The following is a 24,622-nucleotide window of genomic DNA, read 5'->3' as shown; positions in this document are numbered from 1 at the left end:
GCAGACAGAAATAATATGAGAGGCATCTCCACAGAAAAAACACAGCTTATTACGCCTTCTATAATCCTGACGTTGCACTCTAGACAAAACTCTATCACATTGCATAGGTTCAGACATTTGTTCAAAAGGTGGCTACACCTCTCGTGTAGTTTTACGTTCACGTAAACGCCGATCAACTTGAATGGCTAATGACATAGAATCATCAAGACCAGAGGGAACAGGAAATCCCAACATAACATCTTTTACGGTTTCTGCCAAACCCTTCCGAAAGAGAGCTGCTAAGGCACCGTCATGCAATGTAGTAAGGACCGCCCACTTTCAGAATTTTTGACATTATAACTCTGCAGAATCCTGACCCTGGTTCAATGCCAATAGGGCTTTCTCAGCTTGATCAATAGCATTAGGTTCATCATACAACAACCCCAAGGCCTGAAAAAATGCATCCACATTAGTCAGAATAGGATTTTCAGGAGTCAAAGAAAACGCCCAGTCCTGGGGATCGCCGCGCAGCAAGGAGATGACAATTTCAACCTGCTGCGCAGAGCTCCCCGGTGAGTTAGGCTTCAAGGCAAGAAATAATTTAATTTACAATTATTCTTAAAATTCAAAAACTTAGACCGATCCCCAGAAAACACATCAGGAGTAGGGATTTTGGGTAAAACAGCATGTGATTGAGCGAGATAGGCGGAAATTCCCCGCACTTCAGCAGCGAGCTGCTCCACACGATCAGACAATTGCTTAATCTCCATTAAGGAAAAAATCCTCCTACGGCCCCAGGGAAAAAGAGGAAAAAATGCATATGAAAAAAAAAAACTTCTGACACTTTTTTTTTTTCCTTTTCCTTCTTTTGAGTACCCTAGAATCTGCGGTATGACTGGTGATTCTGTTATGAATGAGTCACCGAGGAGGAAAAACAAAAACAAGCTAAGCCACAGAAAACCAGAGAGGTTGGTAACTAAGCGGATTGCAGACCCCTGATCCTATCACACAACTAGCAGTAGCCGTGGAGCGTACCTACGATGATCCTAGACGCCTCGTCACAGCCGGAGAACTAAATAAACCTAAAGCAAGAAAAGGGGAAATCTAAACTGCCCCAGAGCAGACCCCAAAGCAATAGACAGCCCCCAAACATGTATTGTCGGTGAGACAAGATGAAAACACAAACACAGATAGAAAAATAGGCTGAGCAAACGAAGGGGCCCACACTAACTAGAAAGGACAGGAAAAGAAAGATGCTGTCTGCAATCACGCACAAAACCCTGACAAAAAAGTCCATCACTTTCTGATAACAAAAATCCTGAAGTCACTAGACTTCAATTCCCTATATCAGCACTCTGGTATATTCTGAAGACAGGGCAAAAAGAGACCAATCTGATCAGGGACAAAAAGCAAACTGGCATAAACAGAGACATAAGAATGGAAATTCAGCACAGCCCCAGCAGGGGCTGGCTGACCACAAAAACTGAGTAAACAAGACCAAATCTCATGTGAAAAAATAGCAGAGCACAGTTAGCTTGAGAAGCCAGGAACAGAACTGGAATCCAGACTCCTGATGTCCACTCACAGTCCTCCTCCTCAGGTGGCAGGTCTCTGCCATTTAGATCAGCTTCATTACCTATTGTTACCACTAGAGGGAGCCCGGATGGAGAACCTACGACTCCTCTGTCAACACATCCAGCTCCACCACCCTCACAAGAAGCCAGAGGTAAACCAGAAAATGAGTTCACAACACTCCAGTGTTGAGAGCAGTCGACAGAAGTCGCCCATTTCTGGTACAGACCGATGCCAGCGAGTTTGGCCTCGGTGCGGTACTCAGCCAGGTAGACTCGGGGAACCAGTAGCACCCTGTTTTGTACCTGGGCCGGAAACTTTTGCCGAGGGAAGTGGCATACTCGACCATCGAGAAGGAGTGTCTGGCCATGGTGTGGGCACTGCAATGTTTGAAGCCCTTCCTGTACGGGCGCACCTTCACGGTGGCTACCGGTCACAACCCTCTGAGCTGGTTGCACACAGTGTCCGGAACCAATGGAAGGTTGCTCCGCTGGAGCCTTGCCCTTCAACAGTACGACTTTACAGTACAACACAAAAAGGGCAGCGAACATGGAAATGCCGATGCGTTGTCCCGCCGGGGCGAACCCGCTGAGGTGCGCATGGCCGATTACCGAGAGGTAATGCCTCCGTAGCGCCCTCTAAAAGGGGGAGGTGTAATGTAAAATGTCTATAAAGTATGATGTTTCTAGAAATCTCCCACTTCACTCTGAGGAGAAATTCAGCCTGTAACTCCTTCAGCTTCCCTCCTTCCCCCTCCTTAACAGCCTGTGTCCGCACTGGTAATAGGACACTTCCCCTATAGAATTTGGCCCATCTCCACAGAAAGGAATGTTAATTAGTTAAGCTAAAGGAAGTCCTTTGTTTTCTGGGACATGTGTCTAAAATAAAACTATGAGAGATATTAAAATAGGCTAGCATGGGCTCTGATCGTGACAGAAAAATGAAACGGACATTTCTGTGATCTGCGCGATCCCGGCTTCCCTACGGTGGCTCTTGCAAAGTTCTATCACCGCCAGAACCTGAGATATGGATTGCTCCCAAATGGAGTGTCCTAAGTATGGCATGTCTGATGTTGCTTTATTACATTCGATGAACTACAACCTATGAGGCCCTCAGTGTGTTGATACGAGCTTCCCTTGTTGAGATATGGTTATCATAAGTTTTTTAGTTAATTGGCAACTTGGAGAAAGGGGGATGAACTTTTGCAGACTGCCCCTTTCGTGATGTCCCAGACCCTGGGCTATAAGGTACCCCTCCCTTACAATGAGTCAGTGGGAACTACAGCGTCTGTGCCGACCAGAACCCAGATGAGTGGAGACGTGTGGCTCCGCCTTCTCTCCCCAGCAACATGGTCTGCCTGATACCGACTAAGCACATGTGAGTGTTACTTTCTGTATTTTTAATCCCCTTTACGTTATATTTGTATTGTACATATGTAATGTCTCAACTTTATAGCAACTTTTATCTATGTAATCACTGTCCGCATTCTTTTGGGAATAAATGATAAAATCTATTAGCTCTGTCTCCATGCTCTAAGAAACGAACTATGCGCCTATTTTTAGATAATCGCTACTAATTTCAGGGGTTTGCCGCGGACCCTCTTAATTAACTCTTTGATTAAGTAAAGCGTGGCTGGTGGCAGCATGCTGTGTGCAGCTGGCGAGGCTAGCTGGCAGTGCAGAAGGGTCGTATATTGCTGAATGAGTGGTTGAGGCCACAGCATTGATAATTCCCGTACTGCAGTAGTCTAATTGCCAGTGCACAACAAGCAGCCCATCCGGTGACTAATTATCCTAGGTGCAGTTCCCTGACTGACCTGAGGGTAAGGTAGGCGCCGGAGAGCTGCGAGTTCCAAAGTGGAACTGAGAAAGTGGGCTATACATCCCCGCAGTTCTTGGAAGGTTGTTAGCAGTGGTGGGGCAACCAAAATACCCCCCCTGCAATAAATTGTTAGCGCAAGATTAGCTTGCTGTGTTTTTGTCACATGGTGCCAGTGGTGGGATAATTAAGATAAGCCCCACTGTGCCTGTGATAGCCGTGTGCCGGCAGTGCGTCACATCCCTCCGTCCGCTGACAAACCCGTGTCGGTGGTGGGATCGTGACCTATTGGTGGCACAGGGTCCGCTGTCCGTCACAATTCGGCAACAGTGGTCCGCCGTTCGTCACATATTGGTGGCAGCGGTGGGCTGTTCGTCACAGTGCCATTGCCAAAGAGCGTGCCCACCCACCTGTCCAGGGCAACGGCACTCGCACGGGTGCGTGCGCCAGGTGGTGACCCCGGCCCTGTGGGGGGAGGCAACCCAGTTAGGGAGGTGGAAAAAATAGCATATGTTGATGTTGGACATTCAGCAGCTGCAAATGGAGTAATTGGAGAAGTCCACGGAAGAGGAGGACAAAAGCAATCCATTTTTCTGGCAACCTACGTGTCAGCAGGGGAGGGTGGGACAAAGTCTTTTGAAACCCATGCATGGTTCATTTTAATGAAGGTTAGATCATCAACATTTTAGATCGACAGATGGGTCCTTTATTCTGTCAGGATTGATCCAGCAGCACTGAAGACTCGTTCAGATAACACACTAGCAGCAGGGCAAGCGAGCTCCTGTAAGACATATTGTGCCAATTCAGGCCAGGTGTCAAGTTTACTGGCCCAATAGTCAAAGTGGAATGACCGGTAAGGGAGAACATCCATATGGGAGGAGAAGTAGTTTGTTACCATAGTTGACAACTACTGTCTCCTGTCACATTCGATCGATGCAGTATTACCAGTCGTGAGAGCGGTACTTGAAAAATCAGTCCACACCATGGTCATGAAACCCCTGTGTCCAACGCCACTTTGGCTGTGTGCACTACGAACACCTCTTCCATGTTGCCCCCTGCGGCTCGTTGGAAAAACATCACCACCGCTGTGTGCTGGGAATGTCTCAAACAAACGGTTTACCAGAGTTGCTTGTTTGTTAGCCAATATTAGCTCTAGGTTCTCCTGTGGCATGATGTTTTGGAATTTGCCTTTGTAGTGTGGATCCAGGATGCTGGCCAACCAGTAGTCGTCATCGTTCATCATTTTGGCAATGTGGGGGTCCCTTTTTAGGATCTGCAAGGCATAATCAGACATGTGGGCCAATGTTCCAGGTGTCAATGATGCACTGCGAGTGCTGGGTGGAGGAGCACTTTCTGGCAAATCAACATCCCTCCAGTCACGCACAAACCCTGTACCTGACCTTGCCACGCCAACATTTTCTCTTACCCCCTGAGAAGCATCCTCCTCCCCAAAATAATCATCCTCATCATCCTCCTCCTCCTCTTCCTCTTCTTCCTCCACCTCGTCCACGAGACTTCCCTGAGCAGACAATGCCTGACTGTCATCAAGGCTTCCCTCCTCTTCTTCCTCCTCGGCTGCAGACGCCTGCTCCTTAATGTGCGTCAAAGTTTGCATGAGCTGACACATAAGTGGGATGCTCATGCTTATGATGGCACCGTCTGTGCTTACCAGCCATGTGCATTCCTCAAAACACTGAAGGACTTTACAGAGGTCTTTCAGCTTCGACCACTGCACACCAGACAACTCCATGTCTGCCTGCAAACTACTTGCCCATGTATCCTCAAACAAATGAATTACAGCCTGCCTCTGTTCGCACAGCCTCTGAACCATGTGCAGGGTGGAGTTCCACCTTGTTGCAACGTCGATAATTATGCGGTGCTTGGGAAGGTGGAGCAATCGCTGCAGCTTCTGCATATGACTGGAGTGTACGGGTGACCGGCGGATGTGCGAGCACAGTCTTCGCACCTTATGGAGCAGGGGTGTTAACTCCGGATAATTATTGAGGAAGCACTGCACCACCAAGTTCAAGGTGTGAGCCAGGCAAGGTATGTGTCTGAGTTTTGAAAGGGCTATGGCTGCCACAAAATTCCGGCCGCTCTCTCTAACTACCTTGCCTGCCTCAAGATGTAGACTGCCCAGCCATGACTCAGTTTGTCGCTGCAAGTAGTCGGCCAGTACCTCCGTGGTGTGTCTGTTGTCGCCCAAACACATCATCTTCAACACAGCCTGCTGACGCTTACTACTAGCTGTTCGATAGTGGGACACCTCGTGTGCAACACTGGCAGCTGCGGATGGAGTGCTCGTGCGACTGCGCTCTGTGGACGAGCTTTCACTTCTGGAGGAGGAGGAGGAGGGTCGAACGCCTACAGCCAACTGTTTCCTATACCGTGGGCTAGGCAGCACTGTCCCACCGCCTGTCACGTGCCCCGTCCTGTGTGACATGGCCAGCAGGCCGGTAACTAATGCAACAGGACATGGCACGTGTAATTGTCCAGTGTGACACGGCCCGCAGGCCGGTAACTAATACACTAGCCACCACCGGGGGCAAATCTATCTCTAAAAACACCAGTGCAATGACCATACTGGCCACCGGGGGCAAAACTATCTCTAAGCACAAAGCTTAGAGAGAGAAAAGAAAAAGGTTACCAGTGCTCTTATCTGACATGATCCAGCATGGATCATGACACCGCCGCTGTCCCCTGTGGACCCTGCATCCACCACATTAACCCAGTGCGCAGTGATGGACACGTAACGGCCCTGGCCATGCCTACTGGACCATGCATCTGTTGTGAGGTGCACCTTTCCACTCACTGATTGCTTGAGTGCATGGACAAAGCGGTCTTTCACATACACGTGGGGGGCTGGGATGGCTTTTCGCGAAAAGAAGTGCCGACTGGGTAGGTCATAGCGTGGTACTGCGTAGGCCATGAGCTCGCGGAAAGCTTTGCTTTCAACCAACCAGTAGGGCATAATCTCTAACGAGATTAGTTTGGCAATGTGGGCGTTCAAAGCCAGTGTACGCGGATGAGAGGATGAGTACTTTCTTGTCCTACTCAGAGTCTCTGGTAGGGTGAGTTGGACTTGAGAGCTGCATATGGTGGAACTAGAGGTGGACATGGCAGACTGAGAGAGGGTTGGTGATGGTGATGGTGGTGTTGCTGATGGCCTAGATTCAGTCTTTCGTAGTAATAACATTGTGATTCCATGACTGCTTTGCCCTTGCAACGACACCTCGACATTTGCTGCTGGTGGTGTGCTAACCGGTGGGCTTACAGTGGGGGCATGTACCTTCATTCGGAGCATGTACACATGTGGTACGTGAGGTTTGGTAGTCCGTCCACGCTTGCAAGTGCATGGTGGTTAAATGTCTAAGCATGCAACTGGTATTCAAATTTCTCAGATTTTTCCCTCGGCTAAAAGTCTTTGCGCACTTCTTACAGATAACTTTTGCCTGATCATTAGGATTTTGGTCAAAAAAGTGCCTCACTGCACTCTTCCTACTATGGAAGACATTTCGAGACCTTGCGCGCTGTGCTAATTTGACCGTCTGGCCAAGCTGTCCTGCAACTCTTTTGGTTTTTGTAACACGTTTTTGGTCTGCTATGGTCATGCCAGATAACAGCTGTTGCGATGTCGTTGCCTGCTGCGGATCCTCCTCCTCCTCTTCTGAGCTGTTGGCAGCGGCACCCTCTTCCCCCAATGGATGCCAATCTGGGTCAACAACTGGGTCATCCATCACCTCCTCTTAAATTTCATGTGCACCTTTCTCTGTGTCACCATGTAAGGTGGTATAGTATGCGGGAAGGGGCACCTGAGTTTCATCAGGGTCTGATTCTGCCTCAGTACACTGCAAGGACAATGTAGTTCTCTGAGTGAATGTACCAGCAGAAAAATCTAGCAGTGGCTGTGCATCAGTGCACTCCATGTCAGATTCAACTTGTGTGGCGCCCCTGAGGCTCAGTCGCCACAGAGGTACTGCTCCTTCTCCTAAGGTGTGGTGCCCCACCATCCTAGTAAGTTGGGAACTCCTTTCCGCACTCCAACACCTGCATCCCACACACAGGATAGTTCAGCACTGATCACATTGCGGCTCATGCTTAGAGGGTAGCAGAGCACCTTTCGTTGTCCCTTGCTTCGTAACACGAGATGTGCTAGGAGGTGGGTGGAGTTGAGATTCATATAAAAGATTGGGAAGGTTTAGAATTACAGTTTCAGTCTGACAGAAGGTCGGCGGAGTAGGAAGCCACTCAGTGAGGAGTGGGGGATCCCTGGAAGAAGGGATGGAGGAAGGAGTGCTGCAGCTGCCTCTGTGACCTGAGCCAGCTGGCATGGGAAAGTAAGAAAGGTGGAAAGACGTAGAACTGCAACCTATGCTTCCATAGAGAGAAAGACAAGTACGGAACAAAGGAGTAGGAGAACAGAGAGGAGGAGTGGGTTGGATAGGAACCCTGCCTATAGGTTCTCAGCGCAAGGTAGAGGCTGGTTCACGAGGTTGTATGGACGCTTATGGTTCTGCAGCAGACAACAACTACAAGCCCTGGTGTCTTCCATTCAATTGTGCGTCAACACCGCCAGCACTGCTACATCTGGGAACCCACGCTCCTCACATCGCCTGGGCCTATACATTGCCCTGGAGTTACAGCTTCACCTGTGGGGAGCTACACCATCTACGCTGCAACACACCATCTGCCCCAGAGGATCTGCACGCAGCGTTGGCTAACACCTCACTTGCCAAACAACACAGGTGGCATCACGAACTTTCCATATAAACTACATTACAAACATCATCCACCATTGTCTTGGGCACCCAGGGCCACGGACTGGGTCACCGCTGCTGTGACATATCCCCCTGACACCAGCCCGGTACCGAGTATCCCCACAGCCCTGGGAGGGCGACCCACTTGGACTGGGGAATTCACGATTTGACTTGCTAACCCAGGCATGGTATGTGAAAAGAGCTCCATGGAGTAATCGGTAGTGTGGCCTGCCACATCCTTCACTTTTGGTAGGGGTGAAGGACACAAGGAAAGGTGTTGTTCTTCATCAGGAGCCTCCACTGATGACTCAGTGCTTTTATTTTTTGAAACTTCAGAAGAGGAGGCGAGAGAGCTGGAGGCTGTGTCAGCAATGTAAGCCAAAACTTGTTCCTGTAGCTCCGGTTTTAAAAGTGGTTTACCTACTCCCAGAAAAGAGAGCCTTCGAGGCCTTGTGGAGCCAGATGATGATGCAGGCTCAACACCTCCTGCCTTACGTGCTATTGTGCTTTTGCCACTACCAACAGATGCAACACCACCACCATCGGGACCAGCTGGCAACCCCCGCCCACTTCCATGGCGTCTTCCACCATACTTCCTCATTTTTGTGAAAATGTACCCAAAATACCACCAACTATATGGTACTGTAAAACAAGGTAGAAGGTGTATCTACTATTGGTGAGAATTTGAATCTCACTATAGATTTGAGGACGCAGAACTATTGTCTCAGGTCCAGTAGAGATTACACCTCAATGTAACAGGCTAAAATTGGATGGTGTATGACAAGGTCGAGGGTGTCTATAGGATTGGTGAGAATTTGAATCTCACTATAGATTTGAGGACGCAGAACTATTGTCTCAGGCCCAGGAGAGATTACACCTCAATGTAACAGGCTGAAATTGGATGGTGTATGACAAGGTGGAGGGTGTCTATAGGATTGGTGAGAATTTGAATCTCGCTATAGATTTGAGGATGCAGAACTATTGTCTCAGGCCCAGGAGAGATTACACCTCAATGTAACAGGCTGAAATTGGATGGTGTATGACAAGGTGGAGGGTGTCTATAGGATTGGTGAGAATTTGAATCTCACTAGAGATTTGCGGTCGCTGAACTATTGTCTCAGGCCCAGTAGAGATTACACCTCAATGTAACAGGCTGAAATTGGATGGTGTATGACAAGGTAGAGGGTGTCTGTAGGATTGGTGAGAATTTGGATCTCACTAGAGATTTGAGGACGCTGACAATGATGCTCTCAGTCCAAGTATGGATGCAGTCAGCCTCATAAGCAGGACTGCTGCACACACAAAAGGGTGCAAAAATGAACGCTTGGTAACTGTGCAGAAAAGAGGAAGAAAAGTATTTTTGCTTTTAAAAAAGCAGCTTGCACAGCAGTGTGCAAACAGCAATGCAGCTATCAGGGAGCCTTATAAGGCAGCCTAATAACCAACAGAACTGATGCACAAAAATAGAGCCTCCCCTGCCACTGCACACAAAGTGTTGTGTTGTAAGTGGAAATCGCTAACAGCAGAAGTAGTTTTTTGGTTCTTCTTCCCTGCCTAACGCTCTCCCTTATTCTGAATCAACAGCAGCAACCTCTCCCTAATGCTAATATCGGCAGAAGTAAGATGGCGGTCGGAGTGCACGCCCTTTTATAGCCCCTGTGATGCCACACAAAACCAGCCAATCACTTGCATGCATTTCTCAAAGATGGTGGTGACCGATGCCTATGTCATCGCGTTGCCCACAGTGTGCGTCCTCCATCATTGGCTGAAAAAGGGTGCTGGAAGCATCTTTTGAAACGCGACTTTGGTGCTCTGGCCGCCGACCTCGTGGCCAACCTCACGCTATGGTCGGGTTTAGATTCATGAAACCCGACTTCAGCGAATGTCACCAACTTTTGAATATGACTGACCCATTTCGCTCAACTCTAGTAATAAGATTTGATGTTTTTGGCATTGAAATGGGCACTGTAGGTGTGCTTACTGTCCTCCACTCCCTGCCAACTTTGCTTCCCCATTGACTTGCATTGGGTTTCGTGTTTCAGTCAGCCTCTGACTTTTCCCTATAGTCGGCCGATTTCATTCGACTCGACTTTTGCAAAAGTCAGGTTTCATGAAACCCGACTTGACCCTAAAAAAGACAAAGTCGCTCATTTCTAGTCAGCGCTAGTCATTGAGGCTGTGCTGGCAAATTCTCCTTATTAACCAGTGGTTTTTCAGCCAGGATGGTCACATCTTAGCACCATCCAGGTTGAAAAATGTATATCCCCAGATATGGATTACGGCATGGGACTCAATGATGGACAGGTATAGTATATTGTTGCTTTTTTATTTTATAGTTATTACAGGAGAATGAGGGCTTGGCATTGATTAGGTGTGTTTGTAAGTATGGTTTAATTAAGAATAAGTCTGCATCTTTATTTAAATTAAAGGATTTTTTACTTGGTGTCTGTGTTTTCTTTACAATTTTAGTATGGGGTTAGTAATAGGAGCTAATTGACGCCTCTCCATTATTAATCTCAGAGCTTGATGTCACCTAAAAGGTGACATCAACCCTCCAACTATTACCCCATATGCCACCGCTACAGGGCAATTAGAAGAGCAAGCCTATGTGCCTTTAAAGATGCACCTTTTCTGGGGTGGTTGAGAGCTGATGCTTTTAGCCAGGGGGTCCATGCCATGACCCATGGCCCCTTCCTAGGCTATTAACATCAGCCCTCAGCTGTCTGCATAGCCATTGCTGGCTAGTAATTATAGTGGGACCCCACGTCATTTTTTTTCCATAAACAAATCTTTTATTCATTAAATACATGTCCAGTATTTTGCACACACTATACTAATTGTATTTGTCACTTAAATCTATATATTTACCTATTCTATATGGATATACTATATGTAATCCATCTCTCCTATCCTGACGGTTCTTGCAGTGATTTTACAGGAGCTGACAAATGAATTACCGGCTATTCGTCTATCTATCTCTCTCTGCAATATAAGTAAATATTATATACAGTATATATATATATATATATATACATATACAGTTGTGGCCAAAAGTATTGACGCACCTGCAATTCTGTCAGATAATACTCAGTTTCTTCCTGAAAATGATTGCAAACACAAATTCTTTGGTATTATTATCTTCATTTAATTTGTCTTAAAGGAAAAAACACAAAAGAGAATGAAGCAAAAAGCAAAACATTGATCATTTCACACAAAACTCCAAAAATGGGCCAGACAAAAGTATTGGCACCCTCAGCCTAATACTTGGTTGCACAACCTTTAGCCAAAATAACTGCGACCAACCGCTTCCGGTAACCATCAATGAGTTTCTTACAATGCTCTGCTGGAATTTTAGACCATTCTTCTTTGGCAAACTGCTCCAGGTTCCTGATATTTGAAGGGTGCCTTCTCCAAACTGCCATTTTAAGATCTCTCCACAGGTGTTCTTTGGGATTCAGGTCTGGACTCATTGCTGGCCACCTTAGAAGTCTCCAGTGCTTTCTCTCAAACCATTTTCTAGTGCTTTTTGAAGTGTGTTTTGGGTCATTGTCCTGCTGGAAGACCCATGACCTCTGAGGGAGACCCAGCTTTCTCACACTGGGCCCTACATTATGCTGCAAAATTTGTTGGTAGTCTTCTGACTTCATAATACTATGCACACGGTCAAGCAGTCCAGTGCCAGAGGCAGCAAAGCAACCCCAAAACATCAGGGAACCTCCGCCATGTTTGACTGTAGGGACTGTGTTCTTTTCTTTGAATGCCTCTTTTTTTCTCCTGTAAACTCTATGTTGATGCCTTTGCCAAAAAAGCTCTACTTTTGTCTCATCTGACCAGAGAACATTCTTCCAAAACATTTTAGGCTTTTTCAGGTAAGTTTTGGCAAACTCCATCCTGGCTTTTTTATGTCTCGGGGTAAGAAGTGGGGTCGTCCTGGGTCTCCTACCATACAGTCCCTTTTCATTCAGACGCCGATGGATAGTATGGGTTGACACTGTTGTACCCTCGGACTGCAGGGCAGCTTGAATTTGTTTGGATGTTAGTCGAGGTTCTTTATCCAACATCAGCACAATCTTGCGTTGAAATCTCTTGTCAATTTTTCTTTTCCGTCCACATCTAGGGAGGTTAGCCACAGTGCCATGGGCTTTAAACTTCTTGAAGACACTGCGCACGGTAGACACAGGAACATTCAGGTCTTTGGAGATGGACTTGTAGCCTTGAGTCCTCAGACAGTTCTTTGGTCTTCTTTCTTTTCTCCATGCTCAATGTGGTACACACAAGGACAGAGGACAGAGGTTGAGTCAACTTTAATCCATGTCAACTGGCTGTGATTTAGTTATTGCCAACACCTGTTAGGTGCCACAGGTAAGTTACAGGTGCTGTTAATTACACAAATTAGAGAAGCATCACATGATTTTTCGAACAGTGCCAATACTTTTGTCCACCCTCTTTTTTATGTTTAGTGTGGAATTATATCCAATTTGGCTTTAGGACAATTCTTTTTGTGTTTTTCCATTTAAGACAAATTAAATGAAGATAATAATACCAAAGAATTTGTGTTTGCAATCATTTTCAGGAAGAAACTGAGTATTGTCTGACAGAATTGCAGGGGTGTCAATACTTTTGGCCACAACTGTATGTAGTATGTATGTATGTTGTATGAATGTTGTATATATGTAGTATGTATGTAGTATGTATTTTTTTTTTTTTTACATTCAACACATTAGCCGGATGATGGAACTACTACTGTCCCATCATTGGCTAATGTGTCAATCACTGTCATTGTAGCAGGCATAACCCGATGGGACTTGTAGTCCTATCGGACGATGCCTGAACACACACACAACCCCTGGCATGTCTGCACAGACCCCCGGCAGTCCGTACAGACCCCCGGCCGGCCCGCACAGAATCCCGGCAGTCCGCACAGACCCCCGGCTGCCGGCACAGACCCCCGGCGGGCCCATACAGACCCCCGGCAGGCCTGCACAGACCCCCGGCAGGCCTGCACAGACCCCCGGCAGTCTGCACAGACCCCCGGCAGTCTGCACAGACCCCTGGCAGCCGGCACAGACCCCCGGCAGGCCCGTACAGACCCCCGGCAGCCGGCACAGACCCCAGGCAGGCCCGTACAGACCCCCGGCAGCCAGCATAGACCCCCGGCAGGCCCGCACAGACCCCCGGCAGCCGGCACAGACCCCCGGCAGGCCTGCACAGACCCCCGGCAGGCCCACACAGACCCCTGGAAGGTACGCACAGACCGCGCATCATGATGCGCACAGACCGCGCATCATAATGACATCATTTCAGCAGCCAATGACAGCCACAACAGTGGCTCATTCCATTATGGGGACTTCCGATTCCAGTATCCGATATTGTAAAAATATCGGTACTCGGTATCGGAATTCCGATACAGCGAATATCAGCCGATACCCGATATTTGCAGTATCGGAATGCTCAACACTAGCAATGACAGTAGAGTCAACAAAAGTGGTAAAAAGCTCCTGAACATATGTAGAAATTTAGGACTTCATATTCTTAATGGACGAACCAAAGGAGACTCCTTAGGGAGGTGTACACTAAACTCCCATGTAGGGAGAAGTGTAGTAGATTATGCCATTACAGATATGAACCTGGCAAATATCAGTGCCTTCATAGTCTCCCCACAAATGCACCTGTCAGACCACAGCCAACTTCTTCTGTACCTGAAATCTACAGAGAAACCATCCACTCAAAAGCCTCAGCAGAGCAGCCTCTTCACCCGGCCTCCATTATATATATGGCACAAAATGTCGGCATTAAAGTATAAAGAGGCTCCCAGCAGACCTGAAATACAGCGGATGCTCCACCACTTCTACAACTACGAGTACCAGCCTAACCCAAAGGGAGTGAGTCAAGCTGCAAAAGACCTCAAAAATATATTCTATGCAATGGCCAGACTGTCTGACCTTAAAAAAGTCAACTACAAGAGACCAAAAGAAAAACAGATTAACGGATGGTTTGACAGAGAATGTAAAGCCATACGGAAGACCCTGAAAAAAACTCAAACAAGAAACACAGAGAACCCAACCACCCGGGTCTAAGGGAAGCCTGTGAAACCATACAAAGGCAGTACAAAACCATCCTCAGGAGGAAGAAGCAGAGTTACATCTCCACCAAACTTAACCAACTCCAGATGCCCTCCAAGACAACTCCTTCTGCGAACTATGGAACCACATGGGCACAAAAGACCAGAAAAACAACATCCATATCCAAAATGGCAACATCTGGCTCCAGTACTTCAGAGACCGCTATAAAGACATTCCAAAGGAAGAACTAAGCCAAGAACAGGAAAGCATAATGGCAAAACTAAAAGCAATGCAGGAAAAAGTAAAAAAAACTTCCAAAACCCCGTGGATGCACCTATTACATTACAGGAAGTAGCAGAGAGAATCTCTTCCATAAGATGTAGAAAAGCTGGTGGCCTGGATGGAATCTTACCAGAAATGCTGAAGTACAGCCCACCAGAAATACAGGCTGCAATGGTTAAACTCTTCAATATTGTGCTAAGGGCCGGCTACTTCCCTCGTACCTGATCCTCAGTTTCCTCACCGAGCACAACGCTCCCACAAAAGAGCCAAGCAGGGTTCATGCCTAACCACCATGTGTGTGTATATGTGAGTACGTGTGTGTATATGTGAGTACGTGTGTGTGCATGTGAATACATGTGTGTGTGTATGTGAATACGTGTGTGTATGTGAGTACGTGTGTGTGTATGTGAGTACATGTGTGTATGTGAGTACGTGTGTGTGTATGCGAGTACGTGTGTGTGTATGCGACTACGTGTGTGTATGCGAGTGCGTGTGTATGGGAGTATGTGCGTGTGTGTATGTGAGTACGTGTGTGTGTATGTGAGTGTGTGTGTATGTGAGTGTGTGTGTGTATATGTACGTGTGTGTGTGTACACGTACGTGTGTGTGTGTATGTACATGTGTGTGTGTGTGTACGTGCATGTGTGTGTACGTACATGTGTATGTATGTACATGTGTGTGTATGTACGTGTGTGTGTGTACTTACATGTGTGTGTATGTACGTGTGTGTGTGTATGTACGTGTGTGTGTACGTATGTGTGTGTATGTACGTGTGTGTGTATGTGTCTGTGTATGTACATGTGTGTGTATGTACATGTGTGTGTATGTGCTGTACATGTGTGTGTGTACGTACATGTGTGTGTACATGTGTGTGTGTATGTACATGGTGAGCAGGCAGCGGCGGGTCCGGCGGGGGGCCCAGCAGCGGCGGTGGGGGGGGTTCAGCGGTGGCAGGTCCAGTGGCGGGGGGGTCATGGCGGCGGCCAGCCTGTGTACAGGCCGCACAGAGGCGTATCTAGGCTTTCTGGCACCCGGGGCAAGAATTCGGTTCGGCGCCCCCCCCCCCGCCCAAGTACATATGCGACTTGAACACTTAGCCATGTACCCACGAGCTGCTCCTCCTAATGCTCTCAATGTTCAGTAAAAAACTGAGAGAAGCAGGATGAGAAGCTCGTTGTCACAGGACCATACCTATGAAAATCGCATATGAGTGAAGTGTCCATGTGATGACTACGGCAACCTGCAGAGCTGAATCCTGACACTGCAGCTTCTGAGTTCTCACAACGAATGCACTGCACACTTTTAGGATTCTCCCTTGTTGATGTACCGTCATGTCAGCACAAGTATGTGATTTATATACTTCTGGCCACATTCCGACTAGACGTGCCCGGCCTCGCTCTGTTCATTTTCATTGAGTGAGGCCACACATGTCTAGTCAGCATGTGACCGCATGTATGTAAATTACCGGCACGAGAGAATCCTGACAGCGTTCAGTGAGCACTGTGAGAATTCAGAAGTCTGCAGTCACATAGAATGACTGCAGACTCAGCACAAACCTGGAGAACCCCTTTAATGTTCCTAACAAATAAAAACATGAGAATTAGTCAGTATCACAAATAACATTTACATCCAGGTACCTTATAGATGACGTCTTTGGAGTCAGTCACCTTTTCTTCTAGACCCCATGATGAGTTTTCTCATCCACATCTCGTCTCTGTAGACGTCCATCTTCTCCGGTCTTCTGCAGCAAATCTCCACACGATGCCCTTAAAGATAGAAGTGTCATTATAATGCCCCTAAATAAAAATATCTGCAATATACTGTCTCCTCACACTATTCCCCTCTAGCATCCCACCTGTTCACCATACTGTCTCCTCATATATTTACCCCCTCACTCTCTATACTGTCTGCTCACACATACCCCTGACTCCCCATACTGTTTCCATCCACATACATTAACCCATTCGCTCCCCATACTGTCTGCACCAATCCCCCATACTGTTTCCTCATACATACTCTTTATTTTGTGTCCTCAAATCTCCCCACACATTAAATAACCCCCCATCCCCACTCCAAATCCCCCCACACATTAACCCAATCCCCACTCATTAACCCCCATCACCACTCCAAATCCCCCCCACACATTAAATAACCATCTGCACTCCAAATACCCCCACACACATTAACCCCCATCCCCACTCATTAACGCCCCCATACATTAACCCCCATCCCCATTCATTAACCCCCACGCACATTAACCCAATCCCCACTCATTAACCCCATCACCACTCCAAATCCCCCCCACACATTAAATAACCATCTGCACTCCAAATACCCCCACACACATTAACCCCCATCCCCACTCATTGATGCCCCCACACATTAATCCCCATCCCCATTCATTAACCCCCCCACTCATTAACCCCCATCACATTAAATAACCCCCATCTCCACTCCAAATCTCCATGGCATCCCCACTCATTAACCCCCCCACACATTAACCCCCATCCCCACTCATTAACCCCCATCCCCACTCTAAATACCCCCACACATTAACCGCCATCCCCTCTACAAATCCCCCCATCTCCACTCATTAACTCCCCCTCATCTCCCATCTTCGGTGGTTCTTCAGCTCCACAGTGGAGCACACTTACCACCAGCGTTTGCTCTGGGCGCCGGGGAGTGACGTCAGCAGCATGATCACATGACCTGATCACGCTGTTGACGTCGCTCTGGCCCGGCGGTCAGAGCTTCAATTGTACAGGCGTCTGTATAGACGCCAGTACAATTGCTCCCTGGGAGCCGGCACGGCCTCCTTCTCTGCGCCGGTTGTCAGCTTGACAGCTGACACAGAGAACCGCCGACTCTCAGGCGGGGGGCGGCAGAACGCAGGCGGCAGAACGCAGCCGCCAGGGAGGACACTGCGGACCGCTGCATTAGGCGGCCCGACTGCGCCCCCCTGCTGGCTGCGCCCGGGGCAACTGCCCCGGCTGCCCCCCCCTAGATACGCCACTGAGGCCGCAAGCCACGGTCTTTCCTGCCGGCTGTGACGGAGGTGGGTGGGCAGGCAGCGGCGGGTCCGTCGGGGGTCCATCGGCGGCAGGTCCAGCAGCGGCAGCAGTGGGGGGGTCTGGTGGCGGTGGGGGGTCCCAGCGGTGTCCCGCTGGTGGTACTGTGGAAGAGCCTGGTACCACCAGCGGGTGCCATATTGAAATACCCATCACTTATTCACTTGGGTATTTCAATCTGGCAGTCGGCATACTTCCGGTGGGCGCGATGGATTGTGGAATTTGGGGACATCCAGACGGAAGTGGATGATGGACAATTTAAGGCAATTATATATATATATGTATTCTATGTGTATATATCTATTCTTTTCTAACCCGTTAGTGTGAGTTTACTGTACACCACACATGAATTGCTGGCTTTTCAAAGGACACCGGTGAATATTTCTCGCAAGTCACAAGGATGGTCGGTGTGGTGTGCGATTTTTTTTTTTCTCCCACATATAGACTTACATTGGCAAGTCTCGGCCGACATATGCAGCAAATCGCAACATGCTGCGATTTCACTCACACGCATAAAACAGCCGAGAAAAAAAAAAAACGGTGATGGGAGCTGCCCCATATATTAACAGCGGTCCCAGAACTATGCAATGTTTTATTGCATAGCACTTGTCCATATTCCTCGCTAGTGTGACTCCGGCCTTAGAAACAATCACCTAACTAGCTAAAATCTATCAGCAAACATTCTGAGCATCAGGAACAGCCTCTCTGCTCTGTTACATTGTCAAAACAGCACTAAAATAGGATGCCCGCTCTTTATATGGAGAGGGACATGTGATTTCAGCAGCCAATGACACAAGCCATTGTGTGAGGACATTGTGGATGTTTCCTGTGCCCTGATTGGCTAGCCTCGATGTGCCCACGTAAAGTTAGAAGAAAATTTTTAAAAAATTAAAAGCATGTCGCTCCTCTGAGCTCTGCCAACCCCCTACCCTCATTAAAATACATGCCCCACGCTCATCAAACACTATCATTATCATAGCCAAAGTCCTCAAAATACTTTCATTTCAATGCAAATATTTTCCAAATGATTTCAATTCTTTTCGATTTGATAAAATTTTGCTATTTTTTTTTATCACGAATCTGAATGTGCCATATTCTTGTCCCTCATCACTACTCCTTAATCCTGACTGCAACACAGTATTAACACAAGCAATTTTGAGGAGGAAATGTGCACTCCTGCCTACACAAAACTATTAGCCCTAACTATTTTGATTAACAAATGGGGCCTTCTGGCTGAACTCCAATATTAGCCCTAGCTATTTTTATTAGCAAATGTGGACTCATGGCTGCAACCCAATATTATCCCTAACAATTTTGCTTAGCAAATGGATATTGGTGCCTGCGCCCCAATATTATCCACAACAATTTTGGTTTGAAAATAGGGCATCCTGGCTGCACCCTAATATTTACCCTATCAAATTTGATTAGCAAATGGGGCCTTCTGAGTCCTGACTGCAGCACAGTATTAGCTCAAATGATTTTGAGTAGGAAATATGGACTCCTGCCTGCATAACACCATTAGCCCAAATGATTTTGATTAGCAAATGGGGCCTCCTGGCTGAATCCCAATATAAGCCCTAACTTTTTTGATTAGCAAATGGGGCTCCTGGCTGTACCCCATGGGGCCTCCTTAGTCCTGATTGCAACATAGTATTAACCCAAATGATTTTGAGTAGAAAATGTTGACTCCTGACTGCACAACTCTAGTCACACAAGCTAGTTAGTTGCTGAAAGGTCGATTTCACATAGGACAAGATTTTATCTAACCATATGACATCTTGCAGCAGGAGTGGCCTCTCTGCGCCATTACGCTGAGAAAATGGCACCAGCAAAACAACATGTTCACTTTTTATATGGAGTGGGACATGTGACTTCAGCAGCCAATGACAGAAGCCCTTGTGTCATGACTTTGTGAATGGTTTTGGTGTCCTGATTGGCTGCTGGAACGTACGCACATTAAATCATTAAGAAAATTTTTTTATTACACTCTGACATGTCCCTGACCTCTCCACACCCCCTCCCCTCATAAAACACATCCCCTTGCTCATCTTACAGAACCACTATCCTAGCAAAGTCTTAGCAAAAGCATTAGTGAAAACGTGATCATTTACCGAATGGTGACCAAATTTTGCCGACTTTGAGGAAAAATGCTCTGGAAATCGAACACTAATCCAAATATGCTACATTCATGCCGACTTTGAGATTGGCAAACGTTTTCTGAACAAGTTCACTCATCTCTATTCCAAAGTAATCATAGCCCTACATACATTTCAAAAGCCATTACTCTATTCACACTTCATGTATTTCACATTGACTTGCTTTAGTGCAATTTAGTGCAACTTTTTTCTTTATATGTTCTGGATTAAAAATCAACACAGGACAGCCAACCTCGATCTTATACAAACTTGGCGCTGAGTCAAAACATGCACCCGAATCGGAAGTTGCGTCACGGCACATACAATATTAATGGGCAGCGCATGCATCCCATCTTAAAAAATATGGTGCCAGTCAGGCATAAATACATGTGTGCACGACTCCAAGAAAAAGGCGCTGGTTGAGCACAAATGTGGATGAGTCCTGGCTCCAAAAAAGATGACCTCAGTCAAAATATCGAATCTCATGTGTTAGGAATTTCACTGGCGCATACATAATATGGGACAAAGGAGCTCTTATTAGGAACAGTCTGATGAATGACAGCAGGGAGCATACTCGCAAGAATAAAGAAAGGAAAATGTAAATTGTTTATATGTAATCTGAAAAAAGACCACTAGATGGCAGAACAGGATAAACAAGAGAAAAATAAGAAAATTGACATTGAATCAAATAATGGTATTTGTATATATAATATATACACAATAAATATAGTGCAGCATACATGTCAAAACCTCATACACTTTATACACTTATCAATAAAATATATAAATATAGACAGACCAATAATTATTCATTTTAAATTTTTCTGTGTTCACACATAGGCAGATGACACATATGCAAATGAAAGTAGACACATTATATTAATGCTCATATTTCTGGAACACCACACAGTTGTGACCAAAAGTATTGACACCCCTGCAATTCTGTCAGATAATACTCAGTTTCTTTCTGAAAATGATTGCAAACACAAATTTTTTGGTATTATTATCTTCATTTAATTTGTCTTAAAAGAAAAAACACAAAAGAGAATGAAGCAAAAAGCAAAACATTGATTATTTCACACAAAACTCCAAAAATGGGTCAGACAAAAGTATTGGCACCCTCAGCCTAATACTTGGTTGCACAACCTTTAGCCAAAATAACTGCGACCAACCGCTTCCGGTAACCATCAATGAGTTTCTTACAATGCTCTGCTGGAATTTTAGACCATTCTTCTTTGGCAAACTGCTCCAGGTCCCTGATATTAGAAGGGTGCCTTCTCCAAACTGCCATTTTTAGATCTCTCCACAGGTATTCTATGGGATTCAGGTCTGGACTCGTTGCTGTACACTAGGGTGACCGCAAAAAATCGATGTCGGAATTTTGTCCGTCTTTGACCCCACAAAACGATTCCCCTTTCCAGATATTGAGATAGCCAAAATTTGAGCTCGATCAAACGACGTTAGCCCGTGCCGCTCGTCGCTCAAAGCTTGAAAAAAATCCAAATTTTTGGCCAAAAAGCTGACATATGGAGCCATAACTCCAGAACGGTAAATAATAAAAACACGCTTAATATCTCAAAAGAAAGCTAATGTTGTTCTTCAAAATTTATATTTTATACATAATTGTTATTTTAAGTCAAACTGAGTTACAACAGCTTTTAGCCCCAAGAACGTGACCTGGTACCACTAGGAGCAATGGAGCATACTTCATATATTTTGTTATTAAGTGATAAATTTTGTTTTTTTTGGTATATTTTTGAGTTTAAAGTAGAAATATAACAAAAAAACAAGTAATACTGATAAGTCTAATGACATTTTTTATTTTAAAATAAAAAAATGAGGTATATAATACATACAAAACAGACACAGAAAAGATACAGACGTAGTACCTACATGAGTTGATAATTTTACATAGTTATCTAATCTATTCTAGAGCTTTTGTTAAAGTAGTTTTTGAAACGTCAGAATATAATGTTCGGCATTTGCTTACAACTTGCAGGACATATTGCTTTTGATCTTCATCTTTTGTCAGAAGGTCGTTAAAGTCGGTTATTAATTTAACACCACGCTCAGCCATATCATTAACTACTTTTAATGTTTTGACAATTTTCAATCCTTCTTGGAAGTCATTATTTTGAGGCCAGGTGTTTGGATTTTGTCTTAGGAAATCTGTTTTTATATTAAATCGGTCAAAGAATGTAAATGTTTCTTTGGTAAGTAAATTTACCAATCCTCCATCAACTACCTATTTAATTTTTCTTTCCTAACTTTTGGATTTACAACCCTAGCGTGCTCTGATGGTTCATCTGTGCTACTGAGCAATTTATTAGCCATTAACAACTTTTCATCGTCTGTAATGGTGGGATCAAAAAACGATAATCTCACCAACTCTGCATTCAAATACCACAAATGGTTCGAAAATTTGGTCAGGGCTATTTCTGCAATGTTGTTGTCACATTCTTTATAGTCTAACAGACTATGCAAAATACCTAAATCTTGCTTTGGCGCAAGATGAGCTTTTGAAGCATTGAACCAAGCTTTACAATAAATTTTAACTAGGAAAACAGAAATGGCACGCACAGAACTTTCTTCTTCTTTAGACATCTTAAATTGACGACGAAAAATGAACATTTTTAAGCAGTAAATAGCCTTTGCCATCCACCTAGCGTGATGAATGGCTCCTGGAGTTCTAAAACCCACAACATTGCCATCTAGTGATCCAACAAATACGAGAACCAACTGCAACAGTTCCTTGTAGTCATCTCTGGGGTAGCTCTCAGTTAATTTGGTCTCGAATTCAGCAGTAACATTTGCAATTACTTCTGGAGTTAGCTGCTTTTGTATTAGATTGTCACTGATACCTGTGTCGTATTTTCCTTTGTCTATCTTGGGCCACGCAGTGAGGAATCTTTTGAAAATGTCTCGATGAGGTCCAGTGGTTGATCCCACTTTTGTGTTGAATACGCCTCTTAACACAATTTCCAAGATATGGTGACGGCAAGCTAGGTGTAGCAATTCTCTTCCTAACATTTGCTCCAATAGGACCCATGCTCCTTTGAGTCTTCCCGTGTTCGATGCTGCAGTGTCGAAGCACATCGCCTTGACGGTGTTGGGAAGACCCCATTCCTGTAGGCATTCATATACGGCTACAGCTTGCTCTTCTCCAGAGCTGCTTGCTGTTACAGGAACTCCCAGCAGCTGTTCCTTTTCGCCATATGAAATAGCAATAGCTATTCGCTCACATTGCTCATGTTTTAAAACACCCGGTAAAAGTTTACCATCCCAATGGACAACCACGGGCTCTTTTTCAGGAATGTTTACTTTATCTAAAAAACGTTTAGTATATTGTTCTCTGAACATTTGCCTTCTAGAATGTAATAAAGTTTTCGAGACTTTGTACTCAAGAGGGTCAAGGTTTAGTGCTTCTAGAGTAGCTATTAAAATTCTCGTGGCATTTCTGTCGGATACCTTACATCGATCTAACACAATGGATAATTTAATGTTTAAAATCTCTTTAACGCCCCTTGCAAATGAAACTTTCATCTTCTTGCTCTCAGATGGTCCTGGATCTTCTGCAGCTACTTCAGGGATGTCCATTTCCTCCAAGCTCTCAAGTTCCTGGTAGATGCTGTCCTCTTCAGTATCTTCTTCTTCTTTTCCTTCTTCGAGCTTGTCTTCATCATCCGTCTCTAAGAAGCAACAAAAGAAAGAGAAAAAAAAGACTATAAAAACTTGTCGTTTTAGCAGAATAGTAATAATACATAGGTACTAAATTACCTACTTCTAATTATCAATAGGTATTAATTTAAGAATATAAACTCAATCATAAAGATGCCAAATGATGCTCTCATGTACAATTTTCTTTCAATTATAATGAAACTATTTACTTATTTGTTTATCTACTTTTTAGAATAATAATAATAATAATAATAATAATAATAATAATAAAATAAACTCACCAATATCAAAAGTTTCTTCTTGGATTTGTCGGTTCATTTTTGCAAGTTCCTTTTGCGCCTTGATTTCTTCAGCTCGAGACAACTTGAGATCCACTCCAGCCATGGAACCTGGGCGGCCCTTCTGCCTCTGTTTCACGAGAAATGCCTTATCTTCTTCCAATTTCATCAGAGCCAAGGCATCTTGTTGAGCAATATCAAAGAGATCATTCAACTTTTCAACAAACTGTTTAAATTTGTTCTTGGCCGTTTCCGATGTTTTCTTCCGGTCTTTTTGAAGACTTCTCCACTCGGCGTGAAGTTTTTCCAGCTTAGTAATTGCATCTTGCTCATGTTTAGTCGGGATTCGAGCTTTCCCCCAAAAAATGAACACTTCTCGTATGGTCAGTTTTGCTGATTCTCTTACAGTTAATTTCACAGTACGTAAATTATAAAATAAAGCACATAAGACTTGACGATTTGAGGGTAGTTTACAACCAGTGATCTGGTGAATGGGATAGCCCACAAGAAATAATTTATCCTTGTTCCGGCTTTGTACACCTGATGTGAATGCCATTTCAGAGTCCAATAGGTAAATAACAGTTAACTAGAAAAACGAAACAAAATATATTACAAACTTTAATTTCAATAAAATATTTTCAAATATCTTTTAAAATAATACTTTAATATCGCGCATCACCCCTACTCTGGAACTCTCTACCACAACATATCAGACTCTCACCTACCATCGAAACCTTCAAAAAGAGCCTGAAGACCCACCTCTTCCGACAAGCCTATAACCTGCAGTAACCACCGATCGACCAAACCGCTGCACGACCAGCTCTACCCTCGCCTACTGTATTATCACCCATCCCTTGTAGATTGTGATCCTTCGCGGGCAGGGTCCTCTCTCCTCCTGTACCAGTTATGACTTGTATTGTTTAAGATTATTGTACTTTTATTATGTATACCCCTGCTTACATGTAAAGCGCCATGGAATAAATGGCGCTATAA

General features: G+C 45.3%; 1 protein-coding gene across 1 annotated transcript in view; it reads right to left on the bottom strand.

The window, feature by feature from the left end:
- The window catches only part of LOC141052618 (uncharacterized), a 47,833-nt gene extending 23,581 nt beyond the window's left edge, over positions 1-24,252 (bottom strand). Inside the window, exons 1-2 of the mRNA XM_073549831.1 lie at positions 23,633-24,252; positions 23,211-23,362 (exon numbers count right to left, since the gene is read on the bottom strand). Of these exons, the coding sequence (XP_073405932.1) occupies positions 23,211-23,362; positions 23,633-24,185 (705 nt within the window). The 5' untranslated portion in view covers positions 24,186-24,252. The remainder of the gene's footprint in view (positions 1-23,210; positions 23,363-23,632) is intronic.
- Between the last annotated feature and the right edge of the window lie 370 nt (positions 24,253-24,622).

The sequence above is a fragment of the Dendrobates tinctorius genome, unplaced genomic scaffold (genome assembly GCF_039654945.1).
Source record: "Dendrobates tinctorius isolate UK_male_01 unplaced genomic scaffold, ASM3965494v1 ptg000162l, whole genome shotgun sequence".
In the NCBI taxonomy this organism is placed as follows: domain Eukaryota; kingdom Metazoa; phylum Chordata; class Amphibia; order Anura; family Dendrobatidae; genus Dendrobates; species Dendrobates tinctorius.
The sequence above is the reverse complement of the archived record's forward strand: the minus strand, read 5'-3'. Positions and strand labels throughout refer to the sequence as shown.